General features: G+C 48.8%; 1 protein-coding gene across 31 annotated transcripts in view; it reads right to left on the reverse strand.

The window, feature by feature from the left end:
* EPB41 (erythrocyte membrane protein band 4.1) overlaps window positions 1-23,312 on the reverse strand; it is a 777,038-nt gene that overhangs the window by 684,298 nt on the left and 69,428 nt on the right. For 21 of the 31 annotated variants that reach the window (XM_050326160.1, XM_050326134.1, XM_050326154.1 and 18 more), the window contains 5 exons: window positions 9,542-9,670; window positions 7,914-8,015; window positions 7,390-7,470; window positions 5,484-5,591; window positions 1,226-4,807 (listed from right to left, as the gene is read on the reverse strand). In XM_050326160.1, coding sequence (XP_050182117.1) covers window positions 5,493-5,591; window positions 7,390-7,470; window positions 7,914-8,015; window positions 9,542-9,670 — 411 coding nt within the window. In that variant the 3' untranslated portion in view covers window positions 1,226-4,807; window positions 5,484-5,492. Of the gene's footprint in view, window positions 1-1,225; window positions 4,808-5,483; window positions 5,592-7,389; window positions 7,471-7,913; window positions 8,016-9,541; window positions 9,671-16,299; window positions 22,054-22,416; window positions 22,468-23,312 lie in introns of those variants that run through there. The other 10 variants (XM_050326162.1, XM_050326159.1, XM_050326161.1 and 7 more) reach the window with 4 other exon arrangements.

A 23,312-nucleotide genomic window follows, 5' to 3' on the forward strand; every position in this document is an offset into this window, starting at 1 on the left:
GATGCCTCCTTCTGAGCAAGAGAGTGACACCCCAAAGTGCAGCTGAGCAGAGGGATGAAGCCATTTCTTGGTTGTTTCACCCCAGACACGCTGGTTTGGGGGCTGTGGTCCGTGCCTGGCTGTCACATCACGCCAGGGCATTGTCTGAGGGCACTGGGAGCTCCACAAGCCCCAGCTCCAAGGGACAGGGCTGGTTTTGGCATGACCCTGATGGGGTTGGACAGGGCAGGAGCCTGTGCACACACAGCCTGTGCTGGCCCAGGGAGTTAATGTGACACACTCAGCTCTGCTGCAGAGCTGGGAGTAAATTATGGGAGTAAATTACGGGAGCAAATCACGACCCTGACACGTTACGGGAAAGCAGCTCCAGTTGGTGGCAGATTCCCAGCTCTCCAGGGTCGGTTTCTGGGTCTCCTTTGTAATTTTGGCTTTACAGCACATTCACATTTAATACTTGGAAGCAAAGAGGCCCTGGGCAGGGTGGGAGAGGTGATGGCTGTGTCTGGAGAGATGGGAATTCGTGGTACTTTTAGTGTGTCCCACTTCCTTTTCTGCCTCCTGGGGACACTGAGGCACGGGGGTGGTACCACAGCAGCCCCAGATCTACCCCTGCCCCCAGGGCTGCTCCTCCCAGCCAGTTCCCAGTCTCCAGCAGCCCTAAGTGGGCCAGCTGGCTTTTATTCTCCGCCAGGCTGGTGGCCAAGATGCCCTGTCAGCTTTCTGCTCCGTGTTCCTGGCCCTCCTAAAGCTGCTGCAGCCAGAAAAAAAAAAAAAAAAAGAATGGGACCAAGAAAAAATAGATGGATGGGACATTTCCCCCCTGCTCCACTTCAGGTATGTTCCCTTGGGGCTGGGCAGCAGCTGCTGAGCACAAACCTCACCTGGGTGGATTCTGGATCTCAAAAGGGAGGTTTTATATCAAGTGATGCTGCTTGAGGGAAAACTCTGGGAATCCCTTCTGGCCATTTTTGGGGGGGCTTTGGTCTTGCAGGTGGCCCCACTGGGAGCTGTTTGAAGGGTCTGAAGGCACCCAGAGCCCAGGAAAATGCTGGTAGTGGAGCCTGGCATGGGGCTGGGAGAGCTCTGGCACTGCCACGGCTGTGTCTGGGGGGCAGTGGGTCTGGTTTAGGCTGGAAAAACCAAATTACCATGAAGTCAGGCTGGGGAGAAAGATGTGGAGGAGGGTGAGAAGAAGGAAAAAAAGGCTTCAGGGCCACGGAGAGAGTTTTGTTTGAAAATTTATTGAAAAATTCAATACAAGAAGCAATACTGAACACTTAGGTCTGTCTAAACGCTACAGCAACTTTCCCTTTGATTCACTATGAAAATCCAAAATAACAGCTCCCATCACTAGTTGATCTAGAAAGATTTGCCAACTTTAAAAGTTCCTATTTTTATAAAGAAGAGTGTAAATGCCTACCCTAGACAATTCACAATTGCCTTAAAAAAATTTTACAAAGCTCCTTCATCTTCTCAACTAAATTATTTTATTTATTTTTACTTTTTTTTTTTTTTTTTTTTTTTTTACAAGTTGCACCTCTAAGGCTGGGACACTACCACCTCTTAAGGTAATTGTACACTTAGGAAAAATCAGCAAACCACAGTTTATTAAAACCAGAAATCAGTCAGTCCTTTGCTAACACATCTCTGTTGGTCAGGGATTGCTATCGGGCAACCGGAGCCACCGTTCCAGTTTAATGGAGGAGAACAGGAGCTCCTTGCCTTCCTTTCTATAAAAACATTCATTCATATATAAATAGCTTCCATATAATGTATATTATACAATCAAGACAGTCTCTGGGTGAATTTGTGGAGTGGGAAGAGCTGGGAACATTCATATAAATAGACCTTACTTAGCCGGTTTGTCCCTCGAGCTGACACAGCCCCGCTCAGAGCCAGGGATCTTAAATCCCACTGGAGGTGGAAGGGGTGTGGGCAGCCCCACCACAGCCCTGGATGAGGGTGGAAGAAGCTTCTTCTGCTCTTAACTTTTATCTTCCTCCCAGCCTGCTGCTCCTGGGCTCGGGCGCTGCTCGTGTCGGCGGGAGAGGCTCAGTGGGAAACCCCCCGGGGTCAGACAGCAGGTGATGGCAAAGGGCAGACGAGGCCATGACTTGTTTAAAATACTCAAGGAGAAGCAAAAAACTCAGCAGGGGGAAGTGGAGAAGTGGAAACAGCCTGGAAACAGCCACCCAAAATCCAGGGGGAAAGTAAAATACGAGCCCTTTAAAAATGGACATCTGCAGCCACGGGAAGGAACCACCTCTCCTGCCAGCAGGTTTCTCACCCCCAGAAATCCCCTGCTCAGGGTGTTTTGTCCCACTCATTGTGCTCAGGGCGCAGGACACCCCAAGGGAAGAACACCCAGGGACCACGTTCCCCTCAATTCTCGTGGCAGCCAAGTGCCTTTAAGTGCTATGGACAAAATTAATTTATTATCACACTGGCTCTGCCTGGTCAAGGCCAGAAACCCTCTCAGCCACTACCCATCCACTCCTCAGGTGGCTGCTGCAGGTGAGCAGGAAAAAAAGCTAAATTCCCAGAAAAAGGACAGTGCCAGAGGGTGCTCAGCATGAGGGTGTGTTTAAGGCAAGCGTTACCCAACTAAGCTGAGGACAGCGGGGACACAGACCTGCTCCATGGTCTGTGTGGCAGAAGAAGGAAGGAAGGGGCTGTTCAGACAGATAGAGGAAGACTTCATCTCTACACTACAGCTGTGGAGCCCAGGACTCCCTAAATTCCCAGAGCAGGATGCCCTGTGGAAGGCAGAGCATCCCAGGAGGGGTCCCTGCACCCAGAGCAGCCCAGAAGCAGCTGCTGGCATGGGAAAGGCTGGAGGCTGAGCAGGGGCCAGCAAGGCTCTAGGAAAGCCAAAATCCAGCAGCTCCAGCAGAGTCTCCAATCAATACTGACAACTTAATTAAAATTGCACCTGAATCTGAGAAGCTGCAGCAGCCCCGGTGCAGTTCCAAGGCTGTTTGCAGCTCAACAGCGAGTCGTTGCAGCCTGAGCTAAATCCAGTGACTTCTGAAACGCATTATTCAAATTTGAAACTGGAGAGAGCTTTTTCTTTATTGCCATTTTCATCCCATAGTCGTCTGAGGAGCAGCAGAGCACTCCCTGCCCTCAGCTACCAATGTGCCACACACTATCTATATATATATATTTATACATAAAACAAAAAAAATAAATCACAACCTCAAAGTGGACCAAAGTGTTCACAAGTGTCTGCAGACTCTTTACAAAGCTTGGTTGGTTTAATTTCTTTTTTTCTGCTTTTTGAATTTAAATGCTGGAAGGACAAACCCAGGCATGATTAGAATATTCCCACAGAGAGCAGCAGTGGGAGCTCAGCCCCTGGTGCAGGGGAGGGAAGCACATCCAGCCCCTGGAATCACGTTTTTGGGTCACCCCTTTCCACGCTGGAGATCATCCTGGGGGTCTCTAAGCTCAGCCTAAAGCTGCAGACACCCAGCCTGGTATTTCATTCCAGCAAAGGGGTCATGAAGCCAAATCCAGACCCCCAGGCCAGCGTGGAAAAGGGAATGTCAGCACTTCCCATGTGGTTTGGCTCTATCAGGACCAGCAACACCTGACACCTCCTAAAATTCCTTGTTCAGCCTCTCCAACTACAGCTTACAGGCCTAGGAAGGATTGTCTAAAGGAGTTTAAATTAAATGATAGAAGGACACACGCCCTGGGAGGTGGGTAACGTGTTCAGCTTTAAATAGCACTGAGAGGGGAGTAAAAAAAAAAACAAAACAACCCTCCCTAATTGAAAAATCATGAACACAAACAAGTGAAAAACTATGACACTGAAAAAACTCAGTTCCTGTGAACGCTGCACAAGCCTACCTTAATAGCATCCCGAGTCCAAACACCTTAAACACACACTTCTAAGGGCTTTTTCTTCTTTTTTAATTTAATGGCATCTAGAAAACACAAACAGGGCGGGGAGCACTCGGCAGAGACACACGGGAGGAGGGCGAGCTGCTACCACAGTCCTCTTTTAAAGCTCTAAAATTCACAGTATAGAGATACTCGAAGCAACTTCCAGTGTTCCTTAAATCTAGTCAGCTATTCAGATGTGTGCAGAGGCTACACCACAAAAAAAAAAAAACCAACAACCCTACTTGTGATCACACACCGGGGGCTGGATCCCAACGGGGAGGAGGGGAGGGAGCTCGGGGGGCAGCCCTGAGGGGAGGGTGGGGAGTGGGGGCTGCAGCTCCCCAGAGCTATGAGAGTAACCCAGAGGCAAAAATCGGAATTGCTGCACGAAACTGGAGTCTGGTGGCTCTTTTAAAACTGCCCCTCCTGGCAGGAGGACCCACGGCTTTGTGAAGGCAAGTGCGGATCCTGCGTGGGGGCGGCTTTAGCTCCGTTATCCCGGACGAGGAGGAGGGAATGGGAGGTTAAAACAGGGGAGCCCTGGAGCCCTGTGAGGTTTTTTTGGAGGAGGGAGGGGGGTCTCTGCATGAGAGGGAATGCAAAATTGGAAAACCTGTAAAAAATGTTCAGTACAGTTAGAAATAATGGCAGATTTCTGTCACGATAGATATATAAAATAAAATAAAATTAAAAAAAAAAACCAAAACAACTCAACAACAAAACAAAACCCTATATCCAATAGGATCCAGTGGAGTCTGGAAAAATCCCAATAAAATGTCAAAGCGCAACTCCTAATAAGTGATATGAATGTCTCTGAGTGTCAAGTCTGAAATCCGAGGTCTTTGTGCTCCAGGTAGTTTCTTGGTAGTTTTGCTGGGTTTCTTTTTCCTGGTGTTGTGGCTGGCAGGAACGTTTCCTAGGGACAGAGGGACAGGGTAAGTCACAGCAGCCAACAGCAGCTTCCTGGGGCAGAGAGGAACCTGCTTCCCAAAAGCAGATGATGGAGAACAGGTGAGTGGAACAACCTCAGGTAGTGGAAGGGGTCCCTGCCCATGGCAGGGGGTTGGGACTGGATGAGCTTTAAAGTGTTTTCCAACCCAAACCACTCCAGGATTCTTTGATCACCATCAGAGTGGGGTAGGATGGACTTTCCAGCACTGAGGCACAGGCAGAGCTCCAGGATTCCTCAAGCAGCTCTTCCCTAAACTCATCAAAAAGGGATCTTTCCAGGCAAACTGGGGTCCAGCTGAGGGGTTCCCTGGCACTGACACAGGGAGAGTCCATGTGTCCCCAACAGCTCCATGTGCTGCTGGTGCCTCAGAGGTGTTTGGGAAGGCAAAGCAGCCTCATGGCAGGAGCTGTGCAGCTTTTAACCAATTCTGGCTCATTTCCCCAGCAGGATTAGTCTGTATTTGTGCCTCCTTCATCAGCCTCACCTGATCTGCCAGGAACAGCCTCAGCAGAGAACAATAATCATTTTAGTGCCACTTTGACCGTATTTATCCAAACTTTGTGTGCCCAGAGATCCATCCCCCTGCCCTGGGAGGGGAGCAGCCCCCACCCCTCCCTTTGTGGGTGGTGTCTGTACTCACACAGCCTGGCTACTCCTCTGCAATCTCAGTCTCCTGGTGCACGACCACTTTGGTCACCGACATGTCCGGGTGCTGCTCCTTGGCCGCCTTGATCGCCTGTGCCAGGACCTGTGGGACAGCCAGGAGAGGAGGGGGCAGAGCCCAGATCAGAGCGTGTCACAGGGTCACAGCACGGGTCAGAGTGTCCCAGAGCACGGCAGAGTGGGTCAGAGTGGGTCAGAACATGGCAGAGTGGGTCAGAACATGGCAGAGTGGGTCAGAGCACGGGTCAGAGCACGGGTCAGAACCCAGCACCCACTCTCCCCAAGGGAACAAGAGCCTTCTTCTAACTCTGGGGAGTGAAAAAAGAACTTTACAGAATTATAGAATGTAAAGGGGTTGGAAGGGACCTTAAAGATCATCCAGTTCCAACCCCCCTGCTGTAGGCAGGGAGATCTCTCCCACTAGACCAGGTTGCTCGAGGCCTTATCCAGCCTGGCTTTGAACACTGGGCAACCTCTGCCAGGGCCTCACCACCCTCAGAGTGAAAAGTTTCTTCTTAATATCTAACCTAAATCTCCCCTCTTTCAATTTGTACTTACTTGTTGTCCCATCCCTCCAGCTCATGACAGAGTCCCCCTCCAGCTTCCCAGGAGGCCCCTTCAGGTACTGGAAGGCTGCTGAGGTCTCCACACAACCTTCTCTTCTCCAGGCTGAACAGCCACTTCACAGAATCCCAGAATGTGCTGAGCTGGGAGGGACCCACAAGGATCATCCAGTCCAACCCTCAGCCCTGCACAGGCCCAGCCCCAAGAGTCACCCCCTGTGCCCCAGAGGATCAGCCAAAGCCTCCTGCAGCTCTGGCAGCCTTGGGGCTGTGCCCACTGCCCTGGGGAGCCTGTTCAGTGCCCAACCAGCCTGTGGGGGAAGAACCTTGTGCTGAGATCCAACCTGACCCCAATAGCTTTGTATCTTTTTCATATTGTGGCACCCAAAACCACCCCCAGGACTTCAGCCACACACTTTGGTGACTTCTGGTGCCATTACATCATTTCTAAAAAGAAAAGCTGATTTTTAAGAGTATCCCCATCTCTCCACTGGTAGAAGATGGATGAGAGCAATCAAGCAAAGCCTGTTTATTCTTCCAGCCAGTGTGATGAGCACATTTCAGACACCTCAGACATTTTCTGTTGGAATTAATAAACCAGTTCTTGTCATAAGAATATTCTCCACCCCCACGATACTTGCAACTAAATTTAAATTCACAGTATAATTCTCTGATGACAAAATCATCACTTCCAACACACACAAGAGGCCAGTGGGGCTGACTCATCACAAAGGTTTCCCATAAAGCCAATGAGATTTAATGCAGGTGCTGAGTGCTCTGAAATGACTTCTGGCACTATACAGCAGCAACAGTGCTTCAAAGTTATGGGAAAATTAATTCAGATCAGCCAGATGTCAAGGAAAACTTTTATTTCACATTTTTATGGATTTTTTTTTTTTTTTAAAAACGCCATTGTCCAAAAAAATTCTTAAATCAAAACTTTGCTGTCAACACCAGTTTCTGAACAGAATTCAGCTTTGCTGGCCCAGCTGCACAATGTCAAAAAGGAATTTATTACTGATATAGAATCACAGAATGGCCTGGGTTGGAAGGGATCTTAAAGCCCATCCTGTTCCACCCCTTGCCATGGGCAGGGACACCTTCCACCAGACTAAGTTGCTCCAAGCCCCGTCCAAGCCTGGCCTTGGACACTTCCAGGGATGCAGGGGCAGCCACAAGCTAAAAAAATATCAGTTTGGAAGTTCTATTTTTACCCAGCACAATTTCCCTTGGGTCAGCTTTTTAGTGCCATTTTCTTTGGGCAGGCATGACTTGTGCCAGCTCTGGGAAGCATTTTTGGATCACATCCACAACTCCTACCTGGTCATGGTCTACATCTGCATCTCCTGTGATGACAATTCTCTTCTCAATCCGTGTCTCTGAAATGCCACCTTTTACAGTCTGGAACAGAAGGAAAAGCTGCTGTTATAGTGTGGAATTGCAGAGGAACTGGAGCTCACTGGGGCTGCCTGTCTAAAAGTGTCCAAAAATAGCGTCACCAAACAGTCGTGCCACGGCGTCAGAGTCACGGGGGAAACTGCTGCTGCTCGAAGAAAAACTGTCAAACAGTCATATTTTTTTTATAGCTGAGCCAGGGAAGAGCTTTTCCTCACAGTTCAGCTCTTCCTGCTGCCCCACAGGGCAGTCAGAGCCCACCGACTGCGCCGCAATTAATGCATAATTCAGCCTTAACGTGGGCAACCTGGGCCCCCTGTGCTTTGTTTCAGGTATTAATTATATTTTTTGAGAGGAGCTTCCAAGAGCTCTTTTTTTTTCCTATTATTCAGCTCTGCCCATCTGCTCCACTCAGGCTGCTGTCTGAGTTGTTGTGTCACTGGTGTTACCTTGGTGATCTGGGTGGTGGTGGTGCTGCTGGTGGTTTCCGAAGTGATGGTCTGGGCAGTCAGCAGGATTCCAGGGTCTAAATCCCCATTGCCACCGTCTGTCTGTGGGACACAAGGACAGGCCATCAGTCCCTGAGCAGTGTGGATGGGAGCAGGGGCTCCCCATCACCAGAGCAGGAAGCAATCCGAGGACAGAAGCTCCTCTCCGTCATGGATCATGGGATGCAGCCAGTCAACCTGTGCCAGGGTGCACGAGGGCTGGGCAGGGCTCTGGAGGCTGGAAGTCCCTGGATTTTTAAGGCTGGAAAAGCACAGATCCACAGAATCCCCCAGGGAGGACCTGTGGCACTCCTCAGGCCAGGAGGGCTGGGGTGTTCCCAAATCTGGGCACGCTGCTGGCCCTGCACGCTTGGACCACAAAGGGAGACCAACACAGACACTGATCCCAAATTCCACCTGCCTGCATCCCTGGAGATCCACAAAGCCAACAGAACCACCTGGCTCAGGAGGTACTCATCACCCTTCCTCCCTCCTGACAACACCTTGCACATCCCTTGCTTACTCTCTGCAGAAGCAACGAGCAAACAGCCACCTGCTGAACCAGGAATGACTTTCAGAGCTGGTTCTTGGATCCCCTCCCACCCAACACAACTGCTCAAGGTCTCCCAAAAATCCTAAACTCAGTCATCCTGGCCAGCTCATCCTGTCCCCACCAGGCAGCATTTCCAGCTCGGCAGAGGGACAATATCCGGAGTTACCACAAGGTGGGACCATTTTCCACAGACCGGAGGGATCTCATGGCACATCCACTGCTCCCAGCCCTGCAGACGCACTTTTCATCTCCCAGCTGGAGCAAAGCTCCTCTATTCATCTCCTGAAGTCCAGGGCAGTGCTCAGCAGCATTGTCTGAACAACCCCTCTACTCCTGCAACCGGGACAGATGCTGAGCAGTCACGGCATTCCTCAAGAATCCCAAATTAGACAAGCCTGGTCCACAGGATGTGGAAGGCGTCCCTGCTAAAGGCAGGGGGTGGAACTGGATGGTATTTAAGGTCCCTTTCAGCCCAAACCATTCTATGATTCTATGATAAAACCTGGTTTTAGACTGAGGATTAATTTTAACCTCAGCAATCAATATGATTGCTTCATACACTGGTATCACTCCATGAACTTTTCTAGGTTCCAATCACCACATCCCCAGCCTGGTTGCATTTTATACAAAACTTTTGGTGTTCAACAACCTTTTCAGGCTTGAAACCTAAAGGATTAACAAATAATTTATAAACCAAGTTCTGAAGAGGCAAAAAAAGTAAAGGAAAACAAGACAAGACATCTCTTGCAGAAATAAAGGCCAACTCAGGTCAACTCCATACGGTCCAATCTGCATCCCAAGGCCACCAGTGGTTGAAGATAAATTCTGTTTGCACGCACATCTTGAAAAAATAATTACTCTTCAGGGACAGCAAAACCACTGCTCCTCTAAAAATACCAGATGCACCTGGAAACACCAGCGTGTCTTGGACGTGTGGAGAATGGCAGGTGCTGCTCTCTCATCCTGAGGAGTGGGAAGGAAAACACTTCCTTGACTTTAATTAAGCCCCTGGAAAATTAATCAGGACACACCTTACCTGTGCAGCTTCGTAGGTGATGGTCTTTGTCTCCGTGTGGACAATGGGGACTTCTTTTGTGGGAATTTCGCTCTTGACGGCGCTGGACACGTCGGAGATGGTGACAGTCTGTGTCTTCACCAGGGGGGGCTGTGAGACAGGGTTAGAAACACCTTGTGAACACCCAGCTCCCATCTGCACAGCCTGACCGTGCTGCTGGCAAGGGTTCTGACACTGATCTGATAAAAGCACTGTGGGAACCGAGGGCAGCCTGGGAATCTTTGGGTTTAAGGCTCTGGAACTGCTCGGAGGGCGGAGAGAGGGAGTGAGGATTAGACAGGCAGCAAAATCCTCCAGCCCTTCCCCGCCTCTGGTGAGCCCAAACCAGGAATTAGGGGTTTAACTGGTGTGTCACAACACCACAAAGACACTGTCTGCACTGATTCTTAACTTCCTAATTACCAAAAGTTCATTGCCAGCTGCCAGGGGAAAGAGGACCCTCATCTGCTGATGCCAATGTCAGGATTAACACCAACCCTGGGCACACAGAGACTTGATCACAACTGAGTAGCTTTATCCTGACTCCAAGTGCAACTGTATCATTAAAAGTCCCTGTCAGATCTATAACTTTTATTAAATCAATGTCAGATAAACCAGAAAGACAACGAAAGGGGGGGGGAAGGGGGAAAAGAAAAATCAGTTGTTCCGCCACCTGATGATTATCCAGAAGAAGACAAGAGTTAGTTTTACACCCAGTGCTTTCCCAGAGGGCTCAGTTTCTGCTCACCATCCCCAAACCTGCCAGACACCACCGTGATCGTTAGCAGGGGAATGGGCACCTATTGAACCAAAAGCAACATCAACACTGAAGCAGGCAAAAACACCTCACCCCCCCGTAGAGGGCACGAGGAAACACCTTGGACAGCGCTTCGAATTTGCTCTGCTGCACCAAGGCTCCAGCAGGAGCCGGCAAAATCCTTGAGGAACTAAAATTACCAGGGTTTGGAGCCTTTCTGTGGGGGTGCCACAGGATGCTTTGACCTCAGACAAGCAAAGGGCACTGCACTGCAGTGTTCAGCACAAAGAGAAATTGAGAGGGGCTCGTATTTAATGCAGAGATGAATTGAGAGGGGCTCGTGCACCCTGATTGTTGGGAGATTAACCGGCTCATTAACTCCAAGCACGAGTCCAAGCCGAGCAAAGCCAGCTCCTCTCTGGGTCTCATGGTATCTGCTTGCTGCAGTGTTTGGGTTCCCACTCCAGAGGCAGCCGGGTTTGGGGGTGCAGGAGCTGAGCTCACTACCTGGAAGCAGCGAATGACCACGGGCAGCCCGCTGGGAGCATCTGAGCTGTGACACTCTCCACGGGGCTTTCTAAAGCCAAAGGTGTCTTCACCATCCTCTGCCACCTCCACCTCCTCCTCCTCCTCCTCCTCCTCTCCCCAGGGCTGCCGGGGAGGTGCAGGGCTGGTGGGGGGCTCCAGCTCAGAGAGCTCCGAGTCCTTCTCCACATCCACACAAACCCCCTTTCCACATGTCAGGTCCTCCTCGCTGGCAGGGAGGCTGGGAACTGCCTCCTCCTCCTCCTCCTTCTCCTTCTCCTCCTCCTCGCTGCTTAGGGAGGAGGCACCAAAGTGCTGGCTGGGAGAAGGCTCTGAGGCAGGTGGCACTGGGGTCTCACTAAAAGCTACCGACTGCTTTGAGCCCTCCCATGCAAAGCCAGAGGTAACACTGCTCCTCTCTGGCACTGCAGCCACATCCTCTTGGGAGGGAAAGTCACTCATTTTCTAAAAAGAAATGGATACACAAAAAAGGCCAAAGAGAAAGAGAGAGAGAGAGAGAAAGAGAAGCGTTAGGGAGAGCAGGAGGGCAGGAGGCATCAAGGCAAAACATCACTTTGTTGTCAGGTATCATCCAGTAACTCATGCAACAGTGGGGCTGGACACTGAAAAACCATGGGATGTACCCAGTGCATTTACTGACACAGCCTTTCTGGTACATTAATAATCCACTCCTGTAAATTTTAAGGAATTAATCTGAAAGCAACTCCCTTCACCTAAAGGAAGAGTCACCACTAAGCACTTTTTGCCCGTTTTGGAAACAGGAATAATTTCAGTGTAGCAAGTGGGGACTTGTGCACATCCAAAATTCCAATGTGCAACAAAACCCACTCACTACCCCAAAACCATCATCCAGTTCTGCTTTTAACTCACTGAAATACTTTCTACCGTGCCTGAAGTTGCACACGGAGCGAAAAGAACAAGCCCAGAACTCCTGAGCCCGACAATCCACAGAACCTGGGAATGCTCACCCCTCCAAACACCCTCCTGGCTGCTGTAATTCCAGGATCACTGACACAGACCTGTCATTGTGGCACTGGGAAAACTCTTCTAAGAGTATCTACAAGTTAGGAAAGGCTGAGAGAATCAGATTCCTGCTCCTGTTCAGCTCCTTAGCAAGGTCTCACCCAGGTCTTCTGGCACCTCTGGGAGCCCTCGAGCCAGAAGGGAACAACAGTGACAGTTAAAACAGGAACAAGACAATAACCCTGTGCTGGAAATTGAGTTTCACTCCTTATTGACATCATAGAAATTTGCCTCCAAGGAAAGGCAGAATAAGCAGGCCCTACAATTTACAGGTATTCAAGCTGTCACATCATCCAGAATCAGGGAACAAGAGGGAAAACCCCAAGGGACGCTGCTCCATCAATGCCATGACTATCTCTTTTCAGTAATTAACCTCATGGTTGATTTCTGGCTACTTTGTACAGAAACAGCCACAAAAACCAGGGATTAAATTCTCACAGAAACATGGCAAGTCCATTTTGCCAACTGTAATTCCAATTTTGGTGGTGGTGTTAAGACGAACAGAAACTGTTGCCTCACTTTCTAATAAGAAAATTCCCTGGGCAACCCAAAAACTGTTAATTTGTGCTTAAATTGCGAGGTCTGAAGCCCGTGGGATATTTGGTATGATGCATTTTTTACACACCAGAGGTTCTCACCCTGACTGACCTCATCTAATGGCACAGCTCGATGGTAGGGTAAGACCAGGAGCTGCTTTATGCAGGAACAAATAGATGCTTTTTTTAGAGGCATTTCAAGAAATGACTCTTCCCTAATTCCTCATGGGTATTTTTCAATCCTCTGCTCCTTTATGTTGCAGATGGATGAGCTGTAAGGATTTCCATCCATTAGGATTTCCAGTCTCTTGGGCTTCTCTTTAAGTTCTTGGGATACTGCTGAGCAAAATGCACTTAACAGGAGTGAAGGGACAAGGAGCAGCACCAAGATGGTTGGGTCAGACTGTGCTCACAGGGAGCTGTTATTTCTGATCAAAATCCAGTTCCACAAATCCTCCCCCAAAGGAATATTTGAGGGGAGACCTCATGGCTGTTTGCAGCTCCTCCAGAGGGGCAGCTCCAACCTCTGCTCTGGGTGAGCAGGGACAGCACCCTGGGAATGGCTGGAGCTGTGTCAGGGCAGGGTTAGGACAGATTTTAGGAAAAGGTTCTTCCCCCACAGGCTGGTTGGGCACTGAACAGGCTCCCCAGGGCAGTGGGCACAGCCCCAAGGCTGCCAGAGCTTCAGGAGGGTTTGGACAACGCTCTCAGGGACAGGGTGGGATTGTTGGGGTGTCTGTGCAGGGCCAGGAGTTGGACTGGATGATCCTTGTGGGTCCCTTCCAGCTCAGGATATTCCCTGATTCTACATCCACCCTCATTTGCCCAACACAAGATACTCCACTGCAATATTCCACAAAACAGAACAGAAATGGGGTTATCAGCGTCGAACACCCATGCCTTAATCTTGGTTTAAAACCTGAATTTATACACTGCCAATATTGTGATTTTCCCTTAATTATATATGCTAAACCTTGCAAATTACTCATGGGATCTTGAGAAGACACAGCACATCTTCTGGGGTTTAATGGAACACGCCTTAGGAGTGAGATTTCCTTACAAAACAGCTGGGGCACTGCTCAACCAAGAGCAAGAAGAACAGATAAAACAAAGCAGATTAACCAGCTACACAAACATTGAGCCATTTAAGAGACAAAAACCTGTATACAGTCAAAACATCTTCCCAAATCCCTTTCACAGACAGAGAAAATAATTTGCATTTTGGAAGTATCTTGCATGACAGAGGCATAAAGGAAGGGGAGCTGGAATGGAGCCTGTGCCAAGCACATATACACTGGTACCAGTAGAGCCAAGTGCAGCAGCAAACATGCAAGCTGGAAAGACAGAATGAAATCCTGATAAGATCAACTGATCAGAAGCATTTTTTGCCTTGCCTTCCTATTCCACTGGTAAGAAGAGAGAGCAATGGAAAGGGGTTTGTTTCTAGATAAAATTATCTCTGTAAAACTCCCCCCCACCCCGGAAATTCAACATGTTACAAATTCTTATCGAGATCTTATCAAGATTTATTTTCAATTGCAAGTGCAAAAAGCATCCCTACGTTTAGGGCTCAGATTTGCAGAGTTCCAAGCTCTCCTTGAGACCCAGGAAACCTGAGAGGTGCCTGGGCTGCCAACTACTCATTTCCACGGACACAACCCCAGAGCAGCAAGGCCTAAATCAAGCACAAAAGCAGCCAAAGACAGTGTAAATTAAATCAAGGACAGGATGCAATGCCCCAGAAGAAACAAACTGCCCCAGACACGAATGCAGCTAAAGCACCACCCTCTAAATACAGACCTCTGTGCACCTGAGGGCTCAGCTGAAGCGTTGCAGTGTAAAGTGCCACACAATAATTCAGACTGGGGATAAATTAATAACAGGCTTAATTACATGGTTGATATCAGTGGACAAAAAGGATTTTTTTTTTTTTAAAGTGTTTTTGTATAACTTTGCCTGTGTTTTTTCAAGAACCTGCTGTTTTGGATCAGGATCTATTTGTATGAACCAACCGCCCTGAGCTGTCGGAGTGGGTGTTGTTTTCATGCTGCTGCCTCTCTCTGTAGAATATTCCATTATTCTCATCCCAAACCCTACTCTTATCCTGCAGGGGACTTAAGGAGTGCTAATGTGGCGTCAAGTGCCAGTTACTAAAGATATTTTATAAAAATTCATGAACCCATGAAGTTACAGAGCTCACTAACTCCCTACAACCACTGCACGGAGCACTAGAAATTCCAGCTGGTCAATAATTTCCCAATCCCCCTCTTTTCCAGCATGGCAATGGAATTGTGAAGGCTGTTATTAGGTTATCCCCAAACATGGATCCACAGAAGCTCACAGGCTCAGAGTGACCACCTAGGGATGCACAAGGAGATGATGTTGCTTTGGCAGCAAACCACACTCACCAGAGAACGCTCCCAGATCAACTGATGCTCAATCTCACAGCTGGCAAAGCACTTGGGTAAAAAGTATTATAAAGCAGAAAACAAGAGAGCCTTATTTTACAGTACCTGCCATTGCCTTACAGAACTGCTTTGCCTTAAAGATAGAAGATAAAAAAGGTTTAGAAGCTGTTCAACACACCCTGGCATTGAAAAGGACGGACGTCACCTATGGATTTGTGAGTTTGGATGGATTTTTTTTTTTAATTGCCATTGATCTGATCACATCCTGGCCAGCCTAGTCAGACAACAGAAGGATAAAAGAGATTTTTGGCCAGAATTAAAAGCAATGCTAGAAAATACACAATGTGCTAGAAGCTTCAAAATTCAAGGACTGAGCAAGAATTCAGGATATTACACAACACACAGCAACCACTGCATCGAGGGCTTGGCAACAAGAAACAACATCAAGATAGCACTTAAATTATCAAAATAAGTTGTTGGGTAGCATGATTCCTTGTTGGCCAATATGATTCCTCTGCCCACCCATCCCAGGTCCCCTTCCCAACCCTTTTGTGGGGGATGAGCAGCCTCTCATTCCGAATTCCCTCTGCAGAGAACAAACCAGTGGCACTGCAAGAGCTGCCTGTGGCAAAGTGGGGATAACACATCAGAGTTTATAACTGACACCAATTTCGTGCTGCTGCTTTTTGCTTCCCTCATTTCATGAGTGAAGTTAAAGCTCTGCTCTGGTGCCAGGCTCGTCCCAGAGGCAGCAGCAGCAGCACGAGCAGCCAGATCTGCCTTCCTGGGATCCCTCGTGACAGCAGAGGATGAGCCGAGTGGTTTATCCACAAGAAATGATCTCACCAAGGAAAAGCTGGCGGTTAAGATTAAAAATTACTCTTGATACAGTCTCTGAACACAACCTCAGCTTCAATCAGCCAAAACCCAACCAGAGGCTCGTGTCGTATCACGGAGCAGACAAACGGTGCTTCGTTAGGAACGTGGTTTCTTCACTTACAAAACCCAAAAGGAGCATTTTTGTCCTCAGAGAGAGGCTCTTGCAGCTGAGCTGTGCAGGACCTGCATCACTTCTGCCCTCAGAACAACTTTCTGCAATTGCTTTTTCCTACCATTCAGTCTCTGGAGCGAAGAGGGAGAAGGTGTTAGTGTGACATTAAGCATTTGGTAGAGGGCTGAACATCCTGACCTCCCTGCAAACAAAGCCTGACTTAAACCAAGCTGGATTTAATCCTCAGTCAAGTTATTCTGGTCAGTTTAAAAGCTCAGAGCTGTGTCTGCCCTCTCCCCAAGAGCACCAAACCCACACTCAAAGAGTGTTCAGCTGACCCAATACTCTGAAAGCCACCAAGGTCTGATGGCTTCTGGTTTGAGAAAGGAATACAGAGGGTTAGTCCAAGCAATTCATTAACACAGGTTGTTAACACAGCTTTTTTTTTTTTTTGTTAATAAGCAGTGGAAAGGAGGAGGTGATTTGCAATAACATTTATTAATGATAAATGTACATATTTACAAAGAGAAATCTGAGAAAAAATACAAAACCGAAAAAGTGTTCCAAAAGAGAGCATTTTAGGTAAAAAAGAAAGTGTTTTTAGTCCCCACAAACTGATCCAACACCACCATGTACCACTGATAGCAGAGCTCAAACCAAGGCCAGTCCTTCCCTCCAGCCTCACAAACCACGACAGATGCAAACAGGGACACAAGAGGAACCACCACTGACAGGTTCTCCAGTGTCACCCACTACTAAGTACAGACCAGAGAGTTCCTGCATGAATCCATAATCCTTTTTTGGGGTTGAATTTGCCCAGAAAGCTTCCTCCCCCATTCTGTAGTTCAGAACAGCCACCATCAACTCACGACCAGACAAAAGAAAACCAATAAACCAGTGGAATAATTCTCAAAGTGACAAATTACTGACAGTGACGTGAAGTGAAAGACACTGTGCCCACAACCATCAGGAGCTGGACTCTATGTTCCTTATGGGTCCCTTCCAACTCAGGATTTTCCATGATTTTCTGATAACCTTCCCAGGAGCCCCATGGTACAGACACAGCAAGGCCAGCCCAGCCTCCTTCCTCCAAACACAAACTGCTCCCTTGGTGCCACGTTGAGGAAATCCACCTCTCCTTGTTCTTTCAGGAGGGAAAACAGGGAATACCTACTCTTTGGGGTCATCACTGCACAAACTGCAAGGGAGGGGAGCTGGTCTTGGCTGAACTCCGTGCCCTGACCTGCCCATGGAGAGTCCTCAGCTCACCTTCTACTGACTCCCCAAGAGAGGCAGCAGGAGGCAGGAGATGCAGCCAACACTCTCATTGATCTGCTCACTTTTAATAGTGGGAAAGGCAAAAGGGATGCTGTTTTGCAGCAGTGAACACCTCGAGTATCACCACAAGCAGAGCCCGACACCCAGCACAGCCTCGGAGCTGAATCCGAGTTCCAAAGCCACCAGCAGCATTTTGCTGCTTAAAATTACTGATGTCCACCTTTTCCTAAAGCAGGAAAGCACAAGAGATTCATGTATGTTCTAGGTGGTGTTCAGAAGAGATGGAATCAGGGTAAGAAGAGTCAGAAAGTGAGAGTGGAGCCAACCACTAACGTCATGATGGAAAAGGCTGGAGCCCTGAGAGCTCCTAAGGGGATCCCAAACACAAGCACCAAAGAGCAGAGTGACCACACCCCAAAACACTGGGAAAGCCTAATTAACATCAAAACTGCTGCCAGACTTATCCTGGTGTGCCAGAGTCACCAAAATGCCATTTTCTGCAGCAGGCCACATTTTAAAATCAGGATTTCTCACGCCAGCCGGGATGAGGTTACGTGCTGCAAGACAATTCCAGGATCCTGGAAGGATCCAGGAAGGGGCAACTCAGTTCTCCATCCCTCACAGCCTGGCATTGCACAGGGGGTGTGAATCCCTGTTAATGGGTGCCAGTGTCAGGGCAGGTTGGTGTTCCCAGCAAGTTTGTTCCTGAGGAAAACAGGGAGCGAAGCACAGAGTTGGTTCCTTTACAAAACCCCTGAGACCTCTGCTCTCAAACAGCACTAGAGCCAGTGAGCTCTCCCTGTGCTCAGGGGTGACAGCAGGCATCCCAAAATCCCTCCTGCCAGCACTGCATCCTGCAAGGGCATCAAGGGGAAAGGGTGAAACCACAGCACCAAGGTGTAGGAGACACGGAATGTGCACAAAGGGGAGAGAGAACGTGCAGGAACGAGACCTTACACAGAATGCCATGGACTGTCACTCCCTTTGCCTTCCAAGCAAACAGGAAAAAAAGCAGAGGAGGGCCAGGGAAAGGAGGGGTCATATCCACCTGGAGGAATATGGATAACTGGCCTCTAAACTGCCAGAGAAACAGAAAGCATTTGTTCAGTTTCTTTATACTCTGCAGTGATAATTGGTATACAAATCCCAAAAATGTTCCTGAGTGTTCTCAGAGTGTAAAGTTTCCAAGGTTTTTTGCTGAAGACAACCAGCCTTATCTGAAGATTAAAAACAAGAGAGAAAGAGACTGTATGAAGTGAAGAATTACAGAACTGAGCTGAAGTGGCAGAGCGCACCCTCTCATCCCTCTGGGATGAGACACCCTGAGCACTCTGGTCAAATATTGCTCTGGGCAAAGAGTTTTAGAGTTCAGGTCCTTTGGAATTAGGTGACAGAGCTGCAGAAACCAAGGCTTTGCCAAAGCCACCCATGTGGCTTCCAAGTCCTTGTCATGGGACCGAAAGGACACGCACAGGAACCTCAGCAGTGCATTCCAACAGTGATCCCGAGCAATGGCTTTGGGAAGGGAGCACCTGCTGTGTTTAAGCTGCTCTTCTCCAGGAAATATGGACAGAAAATGGACAGAGAGACACCCACACAACTCCCTCCCTTCCCTCCCCAGCCAGGCTGGGGAGATCAAGCAGTCCCTGTTTTTCATCGTGTCTGTTCCAATTTTGGGAAGGAGATGCAGGCAGGGAATCCCAGCCAGAAGCATCCCCCTGGCTTCTCCCATCCTGCATCTTCTGCACGTGGCACCTCAACATCTCTTCCCACCTCTGCTCTCCAGGGCCCACCTTTGTCTTCCTAAACTCCTAAACCCCAAACTCCCTGGAGTTCAGGTGCATTCCAAGGGATGCTCCAAGGATGCAGGGACACAGCCTGCTGACTCTCTCCTTCACCTGGACACCTGGACAACAACCCTCTGACTCCTACACTTCCAAGCACTGAAGGAGGAAGACTGTGTATTAAAGGCAGTGTATTAAAAAGGGAAGAATCTTTTCCAATGAAAAATCAGCATCCTCACAAAACAAAGTCCTAAAGGCACAAACCGGTGAACTAATCAGAGCAGGGTACAGGAGGAACTGGAAAGATTCCCGTGGGATTAAAACAAAGGGTTTCACTACCAACCTAAGTTTCTGAGACAGCATTTAGAGCCTCAACCTGTACACTGAAAGCAAGAGGTGGCTTGAGTGGTCCGTGACACACCACGGACCCTCTGACCAGACAGCACATGCCATGTTTGCCTTATTCCTGCAAGCTTATCTGCTTCCTAAATAACACTGTTCACACGGATACAGATCTAGAAAGGGTTATAAATACATGTATTTATATATATTCACACATTTTAGTCCCTGTAATAAAGGTCTGCTCCTTTCTCTCCCGTGCTGCTGGAGCAGCTGCCACCACTGGTGGCACTGGGGGCTGTTCCCAGAGTAACTGTGTCCAGCCCAATCCTCCAGCAGCTGCAGGAAAACACGGATTAGTGCTGAAAGGAGACATGGGGGGCTCAGCTCAGCCCCATCTTTACTATTTACAGAAAAGAAACCCCTCAGACACAAAGTCCCACCTTCCCTCCAGCTCACAAAGCAGCTCTGCTCAGCCCAGCCGGGCTGGAGCCTGCACAGCCCAGCCAGGAGAGCCGGGATAAACGGGAGCATCATCCAGACATTTACACCGTAGGCAATAAACAACGAGCGGCATGCAAAGGGTTTGGGTAAAGAAGTCAAAAACAACCGAGGGCTTCAACATTCAGAAGTGTGTCCTGATGTGGCCAAGCCAACGTGGCAAGAGAGGGGATGTTAAAGCAGCAGGGGACTCCAGCCCTGGGATCTCAGCAAACACGAGTCCGTCAGTTCCACACAAATTAAACACAACATATCCCAAGCGCACCGAGCCCATCAGATCCCAAAAAATGATTAATCTATGTTGACAATAAATTTCTCCTTGCAATGGGTTTTCTCCTGTAGCACTGTGTATTTTCTTGGACACGTGAATAGGGGTGGAGAGGGAAGTTGGGATGCTTTGCCAAAGGCTTCCCCCACTGGGAAAAGAAAAGCTGTCCCTGAGTCATCACCAACAGCAGCGAGAACCAGCACTTTGTACTGAAATGCCAATCTGAGTTTCCCAGGAAAGGAGTGGTTATGGATTAGATTCTGATATTCTTCCCAGAGATTCAACCTCTTGTTGCCCAGAGAGGTTGTGGACTCCCCATCTCTGGAAGTGTCCAAGGCCAGGTTAGACTTGGAGCAACCTGGGCAAGTGGAAGGTGTCCCTGCCCACGGCAGGGGGTTGGAATGAGATGGGCTTTAAGGTCCCTTCCAACCCAAACCGTTCCAGGATTCCATAATTCAGCAGATTACTACAAAGCCTCTTTTGGACCAGTATCAAAGGTTCTCCAGCTTTTGAACATCTTACATTAAAACCAACAAGCTTTAAAGCAATTTTTCCAGCAATTCCTACGTGAAGCCTACAGGGGCTCAGGAAGCCAGCGACTCCTCCCATCATTTCCTCTCCCCGTCTGCCCTCTCACAGCAGTCAGGAACAGGGCTCAAAGGATTTGCTTTTGCACAGTAGGAAACTTCAGAAGGGACCTGGCAATCCCAGCCCACCTCCTGCCAGGTCCCCTCCCAGCCACACAAGGACACACAGCGGGATTAACAGGACGGTCGCGGGGTGTCCCTCCCCGGGACAGCGAACTACGGAGATCAAAGACCAGGACAAGGAAGATGCAGCAGAGGCCACGGCCAAGAAATTCAGGAGCTTTGGTCTTGAGGTTTCAACAGGGCCCTGTTGCCACTCAGAGAAAGAGCAGCCACCAAACAGTCAGCGCTACGACCAGGAGAAAGGACATCATAAAGGGAATGCGCGGAGAAGGAAAAATGCTAGAGTACAGCTGACACTTTTTGAGTGCTTTCTGCTCTTCAGGAATTGCAATAGAAACCTTTGGAAGAGTTTCTTCACTTGCTGGCCGGGGCAAGGCTGTCTCAGTAGGTATCTGCTGCTTTTTTAGTTTGTCTTCATCCTGTACTAACAGAGGACGTTCCCGTTTCTGCTTTCGTGGTAGGAGATCAAGAAAGACAGAGAGAGATGAACAAAAATGACAGATGGAAAGTGCCCAAAAGTGACACTTGGAGGTGTGCAAAGCATTAGGACAGCTCTTCTCAGTGTAAAATAAACTGCCCTGGGGAGCAGAGCAGCTGGTGGCCTGGGCCACACCAGCCTTGGAGCTACAGAACCACATCCTCCCCGCAGAGCTCATCAACATCTGGATCAGGGTCGTGGGTGGTTTGTGCCTGCCCTGCCAGGAAAGCAGGTGCTCAACACCTCCTCTGGAGTGTTTTGGAACTGGAATGGTTGACAAAAAAGTTGGAGGCATTAGGAATGGGAATGGTGCAGTACAAAAAGTGGTCTCTGACAGCTTCCTAAACTACCCTTAAAATCAGCGTTGGGCAAATCCCATGGAACAGCCAGACTGCGGAGCAGATACAAAAGGCTTTTCCAAAGTTCTGACCAGAGTATCAAAATTACTGATTGGTCTGAAAATTCTACTGGAGCGAGTGTAAAATTGTTGTTCTCAGAAATGCCACGTGTGGAACGGGCAGGATGGCAGTGGGAGCACCGCAAGCTCCTGGAATTTTGCTCCATGTTTCAGCACTTTTGTTTGTGGAGTCTGAAGAACGACAAAAACCCGGAATGAGTAAATCAGCACACAGGACCATGCAAAGGCTCCAGCACTTCTGCTGAAGAAAGAAAAGATTGTGGGAATGTTGCTGTGCAGTAACTCTCCATCCCTTTAGTTTGGCAGCCCTGGGCAAATCCAAGTGTACTTAGGAGAGGAAAAACTTGGCTCTAAGCTCCCTCAGCTGAGCCAACCTCCTCTGGTCAGTGCGGTATTTTGGGACTGGTTCTTTGCACACCCCTAAGTGGTGAGAATTGGGGAGAAAGTAGCTGGGAGACTGGGCAGCAAAAGAAAAATATAAAATGCCAGAGTAACATGATTGTTAAAACAACAAAGGAACGGAAAGAAAGACAACATAAAAAGAACAGGGAACAGTTAAACTTTCAGAATTGCTTTTCTCGCCGAAAACACGGTTATATCGTTCATGCAGCTTTTTCGAACCAGCCATGCACCAAAATAAGCAAAAACTGAAAGCTGCAAAAGCTGCAGCAAGTGCCAAAGTCCTCTGGGTGTGAGTTATGAAACTACTTCATGTAGCCAAAAGAAAAAATGTTATCCAGCAGCTGCTGTCGAGTTTTTGCTTGGTGCCATTGCAACAGCAAGTCTGGTTCAGAAGCACAGATCAGAGCAGCAGCTTTACCTCAAGCCCACCAACCTGTCTCTCAGAAGATAGGACAGTGACTTTCTTGACCTGGACACACAAAGCGTGTTAAGGTTCAGTTGTCTCGTAATAAAACATTCAGGAACAGCAGAAAAGCAGCCCCTGGCACACAACCCTTGGGCCACTAGGGCAGGGTGAAGGTACCACCTTTGCATGGTGAATTATCATCCTTAAATTACTGTCATGGTTTACCATCCTTAAATTACCATCATGATTTACCATCCTTCAACACGTGCAGGTGAAGGAAAACACCCTCCCTGGTCAGTGCCTGGTGCAGATGCATTTCTGGAAGTTCACAGAATGTGGCCACCTCCACCTCAGAGCAAGATCACTTCAGAGAGGGGTCAGATTAAGAGGGACTTTCCAGAAATGCAAATTCAGGGACACTAAAGACCCACTGCAGCTTTAGGTGGGACAATCCCACACCATCCAAGACCTCACAGTGTGGTCACCTTGTGAGAAATTCTCCACAATAACCAAGAATATCGTTCTTGAACTGCAGTTGTGGAGCTTGAGAGCCCCTGCTCTGTCCCACCCACACCCCAAAAACCACGTGGCACCGTGGGCAGAGCACTGCTGCCCAAATTCCTGTGGATTTAAGCTGAGGCTCAGCAACCACAGAGCAAAGTCTATCCAGGTGTTAAACAGGGTAATCCCGAGGACAGTTTGCCCAGAGAAGCTGTGGCTGCCCCATCCCTGGAAGTGTCCAAAGCCAGGCTGGATGGGGCTTGGAGCAACCTGGGATAGTGGAAGGTGTCCCTGCCCATGGCAGGGGGTGGAATGAGATGGGCTTTAAGGTCCCTTCCAACCCAAACCACTTTGTGATTCTACAGCAACCAACCCTGGCTAATTTGGGGATCTCATTTTATCTAAGC

The sequence above is a fragment of the Myiozetetes cayanensis genome, unplaced genomic scaffold (assembly GCF_022539395.1).
Source record: "Myiozetetes cayanensis isolate MyiCay16 unplaced genomic scaffold, myiCay2020 scf31, whole genome shotgun sequence".
In the NCBI taxonomy this organism is placed as follows: Eukaryota; Metazoa; Chordata; class Aves; order Passeriformes; family Tyrannidae; genus Myiozetetes; species Myiozetetes cayanensis.